General features: G+C 44.3%; 1 protein-coding gene across 8 annotated transcripts in view; it reads right to left on the minus strand.

The window, feature by feature from the left end:
* Positions 1-15,864, minus strand: part of DLG1 (discs large MAGUK scaffold protein 1) — a 953,275-nt gene that overhangs the window by 86,539 nt on the left and 850,872 nt on the right. For all 8 annotated transcript variants that reach the window (XM_069213151.1, XM_069213153.1, XM_069213149.1 and 5 more), the window contains one exon: positions 1,150-1,200. In XM_069213151.1, the coding sequence (XP_069069252.1) occupies positions 1,150-1,200 (51 nt within the window). The remainder of the gene's footprint in view (positions 1-1,149; positions 1,201-15,864) is intronic.

Genomic DNA, 15,864 nt, shown 5'->3' on the forward strand with positions numbered 1-15,864 from the left:
GCAGTGCAGCTGCAGCAAATGGTCAGTAACTAACCTACATAGTGTGAAGCCAAAACTTGCTATATAAAATAAAGAGAAGGAAAAAAAAAACATCCACCAAAGGATTAGCCCAGATATGACGAAGTGATCAATTAGGTACTGGTATTCAGCTGCTGCCTTTAAGCTAGGCTAGCTCTACACAAATACTGAATGCATAAATACATTCACACTAGAATTAACACATTCTGTGAGGTCTAGAAAGTTTTCTTAAGTAGGAAACCGTAAGTGTAGAGGTTAACACTTTGTTCAGTGTTCCTACAATATAAAGTTATGAAATGCAATAAATACATCTGCTGCTGCCCCTAATCTATTCCAGAGGGGACACAAATCACTAGCACTGGCCAGCTTGCTTCTTTTTGGTTAATTGAATAGATAAAGAGTTTCACCTGCCTCTTCTGTAGCATTTAAAGCAGAATGTTATTCAAACTATTTATATTGATGATTCACTCATCCCACAAATCTTGAGCTACAGCTCTATGTAACCATTCTGTAGAGAGTAAATGGTCTTTGTGTAGAGCTAAGTTATGACATAGCTGGCTTCTGTTTAAAAGGTTCATTTGCGAATAAATACCAATGAACTTAGTGGGCACAAAGGAGCACCTCATCCCACTTCAATAAAGAAGCTACTCCCCATCCTTGGTCCAATTTATAAGAGTGCTCTCTCAAATGTTTATGCTCATGACTTGTTATTTCTCCCACCAGCATGTACACCACTCAGATGTGTCAGTAGGTTCATCCTATTTAAAACCCCCAAAATACCCGACTACAGTTACATCACATGACCAACTGCTTTAAAAAATAAACATAGTTATTTTCAAGCGCCACACAACACATAGATGCGCAACACAACACTTATTTGTGCGTTGACCATCACTTAATAAACAGAGCTCATTACGACCTCAACTTATTTTTGAAGAAGCCCTTATCTGGTATCTCTCACTCTGGCTTATACACATGTCCTCAGTAGGATTTCAAATGAGATTCTGTATGCAAGAGTGTCTATTTTCATAGATGCACTTAATCTATACTCATGTTGTATTGTTAAATAACATTGCATTTTTCCTACATTTACAATCAAGAAATAAAAACTGTACTATTGATTTTACACACCTTCTTGTTGATTGACAGGTTCATAAGACAAAACATATTCTTCTTGGCCACCTATTGGAAAATTAAAATACAGATGAGAAAATAGAGCAGAATATGAAATCTAAGGCGAAATTGTGAGACAATTTCCACACCCATGAGTGCTACAAATCTCACAGATATGGATGATCATGAATAGGAAAGCTAGCGCTACAAATTTTCAGCAATTTCTAGCAATCCTGGCTATTTGTCAGAGCACGCAGTATGTGGCTATTTGCCCAAACCAATTAGCAACATGAAACATTTCAAATGTAGCGTACACCACCATTAGGCACTTATTTCACATATATGCAGGGAACCATCCGATGAGTAAGTGTTAGCAAATACATATCTGGGTAACTTGCTTATTGTAAGGGTGGTTTAGAACTTGGCAGGAGATTTGTAAATATTTGATAGATTAGCTTTGTCCCTTAAAATTATAAAAACTAAAAACAAAACCCAGACATCAATTTATAAAGTTTTAAAAACCCATAATTGTTTTATAATTTTTTTTCTTTTTTTTTTTTTAATTAAACACCACAATTCGAGGCCTGTCTTAAGATACTGCATGCATTCACACTGAAATGATGATATAGCAAAAAAAAGAAAAAAAAAAAAGCTAAATCACTTAGGAAGAAATAAGAAGGAAGTAGCATAAACATTTGTACAGCACAAAGGAGATGAAAAGGATTATGATGCCACAATAATTAGGATTTTGGATATCTGGCATATCATGAATACACCAGAAAGAGGTTGCGCAAGACCTTTTGATGCTGTAGACAATGTAGAAAACTGCCTCTGGACCTACCGAATGGGGAACTCAAAGAGCATAACAGGGTTTAATGTCTGCCAACAGCTGGCGTCCAAAATCAAGTACCTGGTTTAGGTGATATCAATCCAATATTTGTTTCTAGTCCCTTCTTGTGTACAAGGAAAAAATTGCTCCCATCCAAAATGGCACTAACAAGTCGAAACATGCACCTCTTCTAGAAGTTCTTTGGTGACTGTTTGAGGCAGATGAGGTATTTTTGGTTATTGCTGATGGAGTTGCAAAGATTGGTAATGGCAAAGCAGTTAATCTGAGAATTTATACAGTCAGGAGTAACAGTTTTGATATATCCCTGGTTTGACTGGTCTGCAGGGGAAGTAAAGGAAGAGGAGACACTAGCAGGCAATTCTGGACTTAAGGAGGGACTCAAGGGACTGTGGCGGACGCCTCATCACTGGTCATCGTGCACAGCATGTCCACCCTACGAGCATCAAGATCTAGGGGACTTGGTCAAGAGACCTGTAGGAGAAAAGTAAGTTACTGTAACCATAGTTGCGCAGGGTGGGGATCGGGGACAGTGAATGTGGCGGCAGCACACAGGTTTAGGCAGCAAAAGCTCAGATCTGAAGGTGAACAGGCTAGGAGCCACAACGGTGCATAAAGAATGAAGATTTGATGAGAAAATATTTCCAGCACACCCCTAATTAGTTGACCAGCAAATGTGGAGTGACAGCGGCACACCTTCAGATGCCAATGGATAATCAGATGTCTGCCCAGTCCACACCAACTGAATAATAAGCTTGCCGTAGGAGAATCCGTGCCAGCCTGGCACACCACATGAAAATCAAGAGCTTGAGTTTCTTCCAACCCACAAACAAGTGAAAAGTTAGTTCCCTCTAACAGCATCTGGTGCAGAAAGGGCTTGAGAATAGTGAACATAGTAACAGCAGATGGGTCCTGACCCTAGACAAGGTGGCAAGTGCCAAGGTCTGATGGAGTACCATCAGTGAGCCCTGGCAGAGCAACAAAGTGCAAATATCCGATGAGTAAGATTCTCAGTGCCTCCCTGATCAGGTGAAAGGAGAAGCCTCTGCAATATCCACAGACACATGCACTAGTAATGGGTAACAGTCCAAGACCAGGCAGGAGGACTTATTTGGGGACAGGACAGGTGCTAGTTCCTTGGTGGAGAAACATAAATGAGTGCTTAACCCACTGGAGAAACTCTTGATTTCTAAGAATGGAGGAAACCAGGGCAAAGACTAGGCCTCAGTGCAAGTTCACAGACACTTCTTGTTTAAGCCAGGGAGTGTGTGCGTGTGTGTGAGTGAAGAGGGGCAAACAGAGTCAAGGCGTGAGACAGTAAACAAGAAAAAGATCATAAGACTGGGGAGCAGTTTTTCCCAACCCACAATCCAGGGGCAGGGTGAAGAGGTGAAGAGAAAAGGGAAGGGGGGAGGGGGGGGGAGGGGAAGGGGCAGAGAATCCAAGAGGTAGTGGGGCAAAATAGAGGTGAGGAGTGAGACAGCAGACAAGAAAATGACCATATGACTAGTGAGCGATGTTGCCCAAACCAGCGGGAGCAAGCTAAACACAGTCCAATTGAGTGAGGGTATTGCAACTCATCTCCCATGATCACGCCAAGGGGGGCATCTGGAATAGGATCCCCTCCCACCTCCATTTGAGGCTTAAAAGGGTGCAGCTGCAAAGATATGAGAGGAAATAGCATAACTTGAAGGCTGTACTCAAACGGCAGACAACAGCCAGACTGTGAAGGCAAGACACACTACAGTGGTGAGAAAGACTTAAAGGCCCAGAGGATGGTGCCTTCATTCAACCTTACTCAACGAACTGGGTACGATAAAGAGCCACTGGCTCTAGGGAACCAAAAGTGAAGAACAACCACAGGAGAAATAATAAACAACACAAAAGAATGATGGACGGAGTGGTGAAACTTTGACTGGGGGTGAGTGTTTGAAAAGTTTCAACACTCTGTCCATCATTTTGTTTGGTGATGTTGAAATAATAAACAAGACAGGAGGTCCATAGTCAAACAGGGACCAGTGAACTGGGAGATAGAATCTCCAACTCCGCACTCATCCTAGCGATTTAGACTGGTGCATTCCTTCTTGTAATAATACAAGGAGCACTGCTTTCGTGAACGTATGGAGAGATAGAGTCATAAGAGCAAGGTGAGAAGGCAACAAAAGAGCGCTAAAGCAGGGAGCTCTAAAAAGAAGGGAAAGAGGGGACTTAAAGACAGCAGAAGCAGGAGGAGATGACAAAAATGTCCATGAAAGACAAGGCCCTCAAACCCTCAAAACAGTGAGAAGCTTGATGCAGCATTTTTTCAAAGACATTAAGTTGGAAATCCGCACCATTAGGGAGGGATTAACCCCTTCTGAATTAACTTTACGTAGTGAGAGAAGCAGTGGTCAACCAGACCTCATAATAAGGCCCCAAAGATGCTGAGGATGGAAATGAAGGCCCAGCCCCCTGAGAAAGAAGAGAGGAAGGCTCCACCATTTAAGAAACCATAATGGGAGATGGGAGGTGGTGATGCAATCAGATGAGGAGGAAATTCAACAGGGGGAAAAGCAGCAGTTGAATAATGATAAACAGTCAGCACTGCATTGCCGGACAACTGTGTGGACTATAGCTAGGACTAAGAAGGAAGGTTCAGCGATAAGAAGATCCACATATAACATTACCATCCCAAATTGGTGTCACAGTGGAGCAGCAAGGTGAAAAGCCATGAGAGGATCTGGGGTGCTTGGGGGAGGACCAGTATAGGGACTCAAATCATCTGAAGAGAAGATAAAGTGAAGTGTGGAGTGCTAATGTTAGTCACTTAGCTGGTACTATCGTGTGAGAGTACAGTTTTAAATGTTTCTTACCTGTAATTCCAGTTCTCTCTTAGGGGACTATCCATTGATGTCATAAGCTTTGACTGGTCCCGCTCACGTGCAGGGATTCCAGAGCACTTATAATATATCTTCTTAAGTACAGATCTTCACCTTTCTTCAGGAAGCCCTTGAGGACGCCTAAGGCAATGAATATTGTGATGCCTAGAAGAAAGGCTATAGGCACCAATTTCGTTTGTTTGAAAAAGAGGTAATGAATTTTTATGTACTCATAAATTTAAGCCAAAATGATTGGATAAAGGATATTTCACTTCTTAAATCTCATTCACAAAACCTTTTTTCAAAATTAGAAAGCAGAATGAAAAGAGGACAGTGTAGTCCTATAGGCTGCCATTATGAAAATGAAATAACAGTATCTGTGCCTTAAAGGACCCCGAGACCAGCAGTATCCCATCATGCACAGCAGGTGGTAGTTGCTTCAGCCACCCCCCCAACTCTCCCCGAGATGTGGCAGTGTCAGATACGTCCAATAATCGTGTCTGTTATTTCCACCGGGGAGGTGGGAGGGTGCTTATGACTTCAATGAAGATTCCCCTGAGAAAGAACTGGTATTACAGGTAAGAAACCATTCCTTCTCTTTCTGGACCTCCATTGATGGTCGCAAACTTTGAACAGAAAAGCAAGCCCATCCCCAATAAAGAGTGGTGGAAACAACACACAACACAACTCACTGATCAGATTAAGCAAATACATTTTTAAGGAAGGCCTGCCCTGCTTGAGCATCTAAATACCAACAATAGTGTGTGGTAAAAGTGTGAACAGAACTGCATGTAGCCACTTTACAGATCTCAGGGATTGGAATATTTCTCATTAAAGCAGCTGTAGCCACTTTCCCTCTAGTGGAATAAGCTTTCAGTCTACCGGATAGAGCCTTATTTGTCTTCCAATAACATAACATAATGCAAGACACTGTCCATCGGGATATGGGCTGTTTGGACATTTCTAACCCTGTATGGACAGAAGCACAGTTTACCAACAATTGGTCCAACTTGCGGAGACATCTAAAGAACGGCGACACCTTTCAGCTGGTGTAGAAGGGTGCTGAAAGAAGGTAGGTAAAGAAATGGTCTGATTAACATCGCATTTCCGAAATACCTTTTTGGTAGGAATCTTGGGTGAGTCCTCATGAACACATTACCAAAATGGAAAACCGTGTGTATGGTTTGTGAGACTATAACACTTTAATTTTGCTAACCCTACGTGCCGATGTAACTGCTTTGAGGGAAGCAGCGTTCTGAGAGAGAAGAGAGATGATGCAAAGAGGCTGTATGAATGGGCTCAAAAGGGGCCCGCATGAGTGTGGAAAGGACTACATTCAGCTTCCAGGGAGGAGACTGATGCCTTATGTGAGGGAAACCCTTTTTCAAACCTACAAAAAAAAAAAAAAAAATTGCCAGTAAATTGGTGGCATTGACACTAGAAACACTGCTGGAGAGGTTGCATGTGGGTCCGGGCGTCCATCGAGCTGAGAATAGAGAGCACTGTTCTCGCGAGAAGTGAGAGACTTTCATGCGAGAGTGACATTTACAACGGATTGATAACAGTATCACCTTCGAAGGGCACACTTGCTTGAATGGTGTTGATGGAGGCCCCCAAGTAACGCATCCTTTCGACTGGAGTAGAGTTTGACTTGGTGTGACTCATATGCAGATGTAATCGTTGGAGAAGATTGCTGGTCAACTGGTAATGTAGCTGGGCCTCTTGAAGTGTTGACTCCTTGATGAGCCAGTCGTCTAGAAATGGGCAGACAAAAAAACTGCGCTTTCTGATATGCACAACAACCACTGCCATACACTGATAAAGTTCTGGGGGCTGATTTGAAGCCAAACAGGAGCACTGTGGACTGATAATGATCAAATGACAAACCTCAAGAATTTGAAATGCTTCTTGGCTACTGAGTTATGAAAGTACGCATCTTGGGGGTCGATCAAACAAAGAGTCCCCCCCCTGGTGTATCTGGGGATAGATCTGATGCAATGGCAGCATTTAAAAATGTTCTCTTCAAATCCACTTGTTGGTTACTTTTAAATTGAGAATGGGTCTGACCGTTTCTGGGACCTTATTTTTTCAACTGGAAAATTAGTGGAATAAATATCAGTCTGCAGAGGGATGTTCACTTCGCAGGCTAACATCTGTAGATGGTGAATGAATGGTTTTGGTGGAATATTTGGTGGAGGACTGGTGAACCAGAAACAGTACCAATTCAGAAAAACATTCAATATCCAGGTGTTTTTTTGTGATTGATCACCATTATGTTTGGAAATCAGATATATGTCCCTCTACCGGAGTGGCTAACAACAAAAGGTGGGTGGGTGGGGGGGGTGGGAGAGGTTTAGAGATTGTTTAAGGCCTGCTGTAGATTTTTACCCCTGGACAGGCTGGCTGTTGAGTAGCTCTTCCACTAGACTGACGACATTGCTGCTGTTGATAAGGTCTGTAGGGTTGATGCTGCTGGTGACCTTGGAAACAGTGAGAGGATTAAACCCTCTGTGGGTAAAAACATTGCTGCTAAGGTTTGTCGGTGTGCTTTTGCTGCTCGTTCTGCTTTTCAAGACCTACTGACTTTAGGGTCTCCATTTCAGACTTCACCAGGGTTATTTCTTCATCTGTATGACCGTCAAATAATGTGGATCTCAAGAATGGAAGGTTAATGATCTATTGTTGGGATAAATGTTTAAGAGCCGTAAGGTGGAGCCATGAATGCCACCCCGTGACAGTATTCATGGGCTGCTAGTAATTATGAGTCAGCAGCAGTGTTGATGATCTGGTTGAAGACCATCATGCCCTCGTTGACCATTCTGAGGAAGTCCTCACTTTCATTTCTAGGGAGGTCATCGGCAAAAAAAAGTAAAAACTCCCACACGGTTCTGTTGTATCTGCCTAGGAGAGCCAATGCACTTGCTGCCTTCATGGTGGTGGCAGCTGTACCGCAAACCTTGTGCCATGCTAAATCCAACTTTTTTACTCTCCTTGTCTGGTGGCACTGTAGATGAAGGAGTGGTGGAATGTTGTTTCCTTCCTGCAAGTAGGACTGCAGAATCCAGGGAAGGATCTGAGCAGAGAAACAGTAGGTCCTGCTCTGGAGGTCTGAACTTTTTTTGCAACCTTGGTGGAGCAGATTTGGCTGGAGCTGGTTTGAGGACTAGGGCTGTCTTTAATTGGCATAGAACCAATAGTAGGAGAGGCCTCAATGCTGATCTGGGACGAAGCGTCTTGAAAGTTACCAATGTGGATGGCTCAGGAGCCAGCATCAGGATGCTTAATTGTGAAGTGCCTCTTACAAGGACCTCCTGAAAGGTGTTGATATTCACTGGAGAGACCTGTGGCTGAGGAGAATCAGACAACACTGGTAAGTATCTGCCTGCACTGGAAGAAACAGAACAATAATAGATCAAATGATTCTTGACGTTGCTTGTGATCTGGATCTAGACCTGAACGCATGGTGAGGATGTGATTGTCTGGAGGATGGCTGACATGAGAATGCTGGGACCTTTGGTGATATAGGAAGTAGTGCGAACGGTGCCGAGATCTGGAACAAGATAGTCGTGGAGAAGGTAAAGATCTTTGGGGAGGAGTTTCCACAGGCTATCGAAGAGATATCTCTGGAGGTGGAAGAGCCCCCGTAGGAGGAGCTGGAAGAGGAGGCAGAGCAGGAGAGTCTGGCTGCACTACACGTTATGACTGAGTATGCCCTGGAATACTCAGAGTCCAGGGGTGATGTCTTTGCCTTGATTTTTTGGCTTTTTCCAAAGATCTGGATGGTCTCAACATTGACAGATTCCTCAATGTAGACTTTCTCCTACGTCTCAATGTCGACACCTCAACGTCAACTTTTTCCTATGTGTCGACGTCAACACACTACTTGAAGTGTAACTTGTTTTGTGCCTCGACGTAATAGTCTCCTTCAATGTCAGCCTATGTCTCAAAGTTGACCCTCAACTTCTCTTCGACATCGACCCAGCCCTTGACTGTGAACATGTAGGTATACTACCTTGTCTTTATGTTGAAGTTCTCAATGTCGGCCTGGAACAACATTGTTTTTGGCCTCTGCTTCTCATTTTGGATCTTCCATGCTTGGAATTCTCAGAGAAAAGTGGAAGAGCCCTGGTAGAGGACTGATCCTCTCCTCACTCTCTGGATGACCCACCTTCTGACTGCACCTGTTGCCTGTGTCGCTCCTCTGTACCATAGAGGTTAATCTCCTCCCTTTCCCTCAGGGTACGTCTGGAAAACTTCCTGCAGTGTGGACATTTGCAAGAAACAGGCTTATCAGGAAGGCAGATAATGCAGACATCATGAGGGTCTGACTTGACCTTCTTTCTTCCACAGGCAGGGCACTAGTCAAATAAAGATGCCATTTTATTTGACCATTGACAAAAAAATCCTGTCAGAAAAGACAGGGACAGATGAAATCCAGAGACTGAATTAGTTGTCAGAAATTTCCTAGTAAGAATTTTGATGGGAAAAAAAGCCAAAAAAAACTGAGCTAGGTGCTCCAAGATAGTTACCAGGAGCCAGAAAACAGTACTGAAGCAATTGCCACCTGCTGGGCATGATACTAGCGGTCTTCTAGGTGCATCAAGGTGTAGACACTGTTTTCACATTTACATAATGGCAGCCTATAGGACTACAATGTCCTCCTTTGTTTCATCATTCTCTTTTAAAAGTTTTTTTTTTTTTAAAAAGGGTTTGTGAAAGATTTAAGAAGTCAAATAACCTTTTGCCAATTAATTCGACTTAAATGTATATGTACATATACATTCATTAACCCTTTTTCAAATGTAATCTGAAGAAATTGGCCACTATAGCCTTTTTTATAAGCTGCACAATATTCCTGAAGAAAGGCAAACATCTATATTTAAGATATATTATAAGATGTACTCTGGTATCCCCGCAAGTGTGCGCCACTATTCAAATCTTATGACAATCAATGGTGATCTCCTGGGAGAGAAAGGGTTTTACTGATTCTGAGATGTTGGAGACTGGAAGTGGGGGCGGGGGGAGAAATAAAAGTAATCACATAAAAAGATAGAAGGATAATGACTCAAACCCCTAAGATGGTAGTCAGATGGTTCTCCTTGGACTTAACTGCAAAGGGGTGAGGGGAAAAGGGGACCAAAAGCAAACTGGAAGTTGTCACTATGGCATTAGAGCAGTACGAAGGACTAACATGGAATAATGAAAGTTTACTGCACACGATGTGCAAAGGCGATGGCACTTGGAAAGACAACCTTGACCATCAGTAGTAGTTGTGAGCAACTGTGCATTGGCTCAAAAGGCATGCATCTAACAAATGTTAACGCTAACCTTAAGTCCTATTGCAGCATGATGAACAGAGTCGGTGGAAATACGAGCCAGACCGTTGAATAAATGTATTACAAAAGATGACAAACAGAGGTTCCTGATCAGGTAAACACAAAAAGTCTAACCCTTAATGGTGCACACTGCAAGACCTTGTTGGGCAAATGATAAAACACCACCACATCCAAATGTTTGGCCTGCTGAGGGCTGGTGTGGTGAGGACCACATCAGGCAACCAACTTCACCCTGCACTTAGCGTAGATCAACCTCCCTGAAGGGCGTTAGGCTGCAAAGTTAACACTGGTTACGGTAGCCGGCAGATCAAATGCAATCAGCTTACCCCAATCAAACTCCTCTCATGGAGATGTAGGTTGTGGAGGCTTGGGTGTAGGAACATCTCCTACTGCTCTAAGTAATATCTGAATTAATCTCTGCCATAGGTCACTGCATAGATGCATCCCAATCCATGGTCCTTTGCCCACCATGCCACCCCAGAGAGGACCCTGTCATATGCAAATCATCAGTGGTTGAGCTCCAATAGGAAAAGCCCAGGTCCCCATCTGAACTGGAACACAAAAACACTGGAGAATGCGGTCAGCCTGTTTGGACCATGTCAGTATGTTGCAGCATGGTTCCAGCAGCACAGCATCCACTTCTGGACATACCCATCATAGTAGGGGCATCACAATGAGGAATACAACAAAATGATAGAATGCTATGACAAACGGTCCCCCTGAAGTGGCAGCCAGATTGGTGGACTAATGCTCATGGTCAGGAGTTTTTGGGTACCATAGGCTATTAGCCTAGTCTGGGTCTATCAAGACAACTTAGGCCTGGTGTTTTTTCACTTTCCTTAGAACTTGGGGCAAGAAAGGCCAGAATGTATACAGGAGGCTTGTGGCCCATGCTGCAGGAAACCTATCAGCAACTTGTCTGGAGTGAACTCCAGCGCACAGTAGTTTTGACATTGCACAATCTCATTAGTGGAGACTATGTCTACATGCAGAATACCCCATTGACAGAGGATGCCCCTTGCCACCTTGGGATGGAGATGCCACTTGTGATCTACCTACCTATGTCTGCAGAGCTCATATGCTCTGGAAATCCGCAGCCCTTCCAGATAGTTGGTTACCATAAGGATGTTCTGCTGTTCTTGCACTTACATAGATGGAGGGCCTCCTGCACTGAACCCAGAACCTGACTTTACCCCACTTGTTACAGTACCACAAAGGGTTGTGTTGATATGAGACCTGCACAAGCCTCTCCTTGGTGAATGGTAGATGAATCACCCAGAGCTCCAAAAGGATGCTGTGGAACTGATTCTCTGCCAGATAACAGAAAACTTTTATCCCTACCTAACCCTGGAGACCCTCTCCCACCTCTGCAGTGATGAGTATAAAAAATGTGAAGCCTGGGTGTAAAAGAAATAGTGGTATGCCGCATTTCAGGCTGGTGTCTCACTGCTACCAATTAATATCCTGAGCATTCTCCTGTCAGATCAGATTGGAGTCTGAGAAGCAGCCCTGACAGTGAAGCTACTGAAACCTGAGGTTTTGCTCCATCTCCAGGCTCTGAAGATGTGTTGTGACCACTACCATGTGAACACCAGGGAGGCCGAGCTAAGGCCAAAGGAGGCACATCAAACAGTGTTTCTGGCCAACATTAATCCTCAGGCAAAGAGTTGGGGGTTGAAGGTATATGGAAATTTGTACCTGCAAGGACACCATCTAGTTTTCTGAGTCCAGAGAAGGGAGTATCCGAGCCAGAGTGAGCATTTTTAATTTGTCCTTTTTTAGAAAGGTATTCAAAGGTTGAAGGTCAGAAAAGGCCTTAAGTGACTGTCCTTTTTCGTGACATGGAAGCAGCACGAATGGAATCCCACACCTTTCTCTGATTCTAAAACCTGTTTGATAGCTTCCAGGTACCTGTTTGATAGTTCCCTTCAAGGCTACAGATTCCTTACCTTTGAATTTCCTAGGTGTCAAACTGGATCCAGAAACTTGTGTGTGAGCAGTACACTGCACACCGTCAGATGGCGTAATTTGGTTCCGTGCATCGTCGTTGGCGCCGGAAGTGACATAGCGGTCACCTATATAGGCACGACTGAGGCACACAGATGTCAGTTACTTTTCACGACTTTCCAAGCAAGGAGCACAGAGCTATGAAGTAAATTGAAGAATGTGTCCAAATTAGGGCCCTGAAAGGGATTAACCCTAACCATGGGTACTCTCAAACATTCCCTCAGGGGCCAAAAACTTTGGTCTGGGATGTGACTGTGGGGCCGCATTGTTGTCAACAGGGCTTGGGTCAGAGATTTTTGGAGGTGGGTAGCAGTAATGTGTGATGAGGCGAAGCAAAGCATACGCACAATGTGAAACCAGAAAACCTGGGATTAATCCCAGCTTCCCCACTTATCCAAATTGTTTGATCTTCGGCAATTGCTTTAGTTCACTTCCCTCCTTTTTCTTCACTATCGCATATAAGAGGACTTCAACATACATAACTTCATGATGTGCACTGTACTAAACCTTCTTGTGTGTTTGATTTAATAAACTATATTGTTCATGTACAAGAACAACTCAGGCCAACCAAATAGTGCAAATAACTGACTTGCCTCTTAGTTCACTATTGGAATTGCTGTCAGGGGTGAGGGAAGAATGAATGTTTCTAAATTCATGTTTAGAAACTCTCACTTTAAAAACTACTTTTCGGTGCATATTCTGATGTATTAAAGTGAAACGCTTCTGCCTGTTAATGAAAACCACTTTTTGAATTCTGAAAAGACATTATCATATTTTTACATGTTGCAAGATGTATAAAAATGAAGGTGTTACTAAAGTTAAGTGGTGCAGGACATCCTACTTACTTCCTTTTTTAACTTCAATTAACTTTTACATAAGTGCTTGGATGTATATTTAACATATTTTTGATGTTAGTGCTGAGTGGAGAAAACAACAGCCCAGTGCTGTCCTTGACCTGGGGGCCATGTGAAAATGTCAGGAGCGCTGCACTCGGGCTGTACTTTGAGTATTCACTGATCCTAACCCTAGAAATCTGTCAGCAGAGCAGGAAGGCATGGGTGGGTGTAAGAAATCTGAAGCTAGATATAGTCTCTACTAGATGTTTTAGTGGAGGGTAACTTGCTCATCTGTTAGAAACTTCTAGCTGCAGATTCCTTACCCTTTGAAGAGATATGCAAAGCCATACCCGCCTAGCAGTGGGCTGCGGACAAATTTTCTAAACAAAGCCCTGAAGGACTGAGCAGGCGAAATGCCCATCCCTGCGGTCCTCACTGTCCAGGCAGTAGTGTTTGGCCAACGTGTGCAGGGACATCCACGTTGCTACCTCACAGATGTCCAGGAGTGGGACTCCACAAGCTACCACCGTGGTTGCAGCTTTCAGTCCGGTGGAATGGGCATTCAGCCTTCCTGCGGGTGCTTTTTAGCCAGGCCATAGCAGATCTTCATACAGAGAACGACTGAGTGCAAAATGGTTAATTTCTGCACTGCCTGACCTTTTTTTGCTCCAATATACCCCACAAAGAGTTGGTAGTCCACCCAAAACTCTTTTGTGCATTCAAGGTAGAATGACAACGCTCTTCTTGGGTCCAGGCTATGGAGTGGCTCCTCTACTTTAGAGGGATGTTGAGGAGCGTAAAAGGTGGGAAGGGTGACAAACCCCCCAAGATGGAACCGGGTCACCACTTTTGGCAGGAAAGAGGCCCTTGGTGCGAAGCACCATTCTGTCTGGGAACACAGATAGATAAGGAGGCTTGGGTGATAAAACATGCAGCTAACTCACTGTCCAGGCAGATGTTCTTGCCACTAGGAAGGCTGTCTTGATGGTAACCAGCTGGAAGTGAAAATTGTGCAGTGGCCTGAAGGGAGCACACAAGGATTGTGAGAATTAAATTAAGATCCCACTGAGGCATGATAAAGGGCGTAGGGGGAAACGTGTACAAACCCTTTGAGAAACCTATTTACAATAGGAGACTTAAATAAAGAGGGTTAGTCAGGCAGCTGCAGGAAGGCAGACAAAGCAGAGAGCTATACCCTAAGAGTGCCCAGAACAGGACCCTGCTAGGCAAGGGTAAGAATGAAGAAAAGAATATCAGAAAGAGGCAGAAATAGGGTGATAGACATTTCTGTACAATATTTTTCACATTTTGCCAACAGCAGGCGTATACCGTTTTAGTGGAGGAATGCCTAGCTGCTATGATAACATTACAGACTTTAGAAGGAAGGTCAAAAGCTATTAACTGCCATTGCTAAATCTCCACTCAAGGATGCGGACAGTTGACACATTCAGGTGCAGAACCCTCCACAGCTGTTGTGACAGAAGATCATCCTGAAGAGGCAGTCTGAATGGAAAATCAATGCTTATTTTCAGAAACTCAGGAAACCAAACTCTCCCTAGCCCAGTCTGGAGCCACAAGGATAACTAGGTACCCAGTCGTTCTTGAGAAGTCTGGACAGTAGTGGTATGGGAGATAAAGAGTACAGGAGACTAGCGCTCCACTCTACACAAAACGCGTCTCCGACATTGAGTGTCCTCTTCAGAGGCAAACAGATCTAACCACGGCTCCACCCACTGCTGAAAGAGTCCTTATGCCACATCTCTGAATGGAGACACCATTCGTGATCCGTTAGGCATCTTTGGCTGGGTTTGACAACCCTGGCGTTCAGAGAACCTGCCAGGTGTTGGAACTGCTAGGGTAGTGCCCTGCCGTACCAGCCATGTCCAGATACGCAGGGCCTCTTGACAAAGTGTTCATAACCCAACCATGCTCTGCTTGTTGCAATACCACATGGCTGTAGTGTTGTCTGTGAACACCAGCACCAACGTCCCCTTCAGAGAGAGAAGAAATTGTTTCAATGCTAGCCAGATCGCATAGACCTCCAAGCAAGTTGATGTGGAATCTGGATCCTGTCAGAGACTAGAGTCTTCTGATCTCTACCTCTCCCATATGGCCCCCACATCCCAGGAAGGACGCATCTGTCACTACTGTCAGTTCTGGCTGGGGGAGGGAGAGTAGTCTACCTCTGAGCAAATTGCGTTTTTTTTAGTCACCACTGCAGGTCTTTTGCAGTTCCCTCTGAGATCTGGACTGCACGCACTGGACCCTCTAAACCCACTTGAATCCTCTGATGCTGCACCCACTGGAACTGCAGGTCCCACTGCAGAACCCACAAATGCCATCTGGCATAATTCACCAGCAGGAAGCTAGAGACCATGAGGCCCAGCAGCCTCAGTGTCATGCTCACCAAAACCCAGGACAGAGGCTGAAACATCAGAATCATTGCTGAATATCCTGGACTAGCTGCCCGGGAGTATAAACCCAAAACTGCACTGTACCCAGGACTGCTCTGACGAAAGGGAGCTTCTGAGAAGGAGTCAGGTGTGGCTTTGACACATTTATAGTGAACCCCAGCAATTGTAGGCAGTCCACCATAGTATGAAGGTGTGAAATGACAGCCTGGGACAAGCCCGCCTTCAATAGCCAGTCATCTAGGGAGGGGAAGACTGAAACCACTGGCCTGCGCACATGAGCTGCACCCATCGCTGTTACCTCTGTGACCATCCGAGGGGTGCTGGTAAGGCCAAAGGGGAGACAGTGAACTGAAATTGCTTGTGGCCCACCTTGAACGGTAGGTAACCCAGGCAGGATGGGGATGTGAGAATACGCATCTAGCAAGTCCAATGCTA

Source organism: Pleurodeles waltl, chromosome 11 (genome assembly GCF_031143425.1).
Source record: "Pleurodeles waltl isolate 20211129_DDA chromosome 11, aPleWal1.hap1.20221129, whole genome shotgun sequence".
Taxonomy (NCBI): domain Eukaryota; kingdom Metazoa; phylum Chordata; class Amphibia; order Caudata; family Salamandridae; genus Pleurodeles; species Pleurodeles waltl.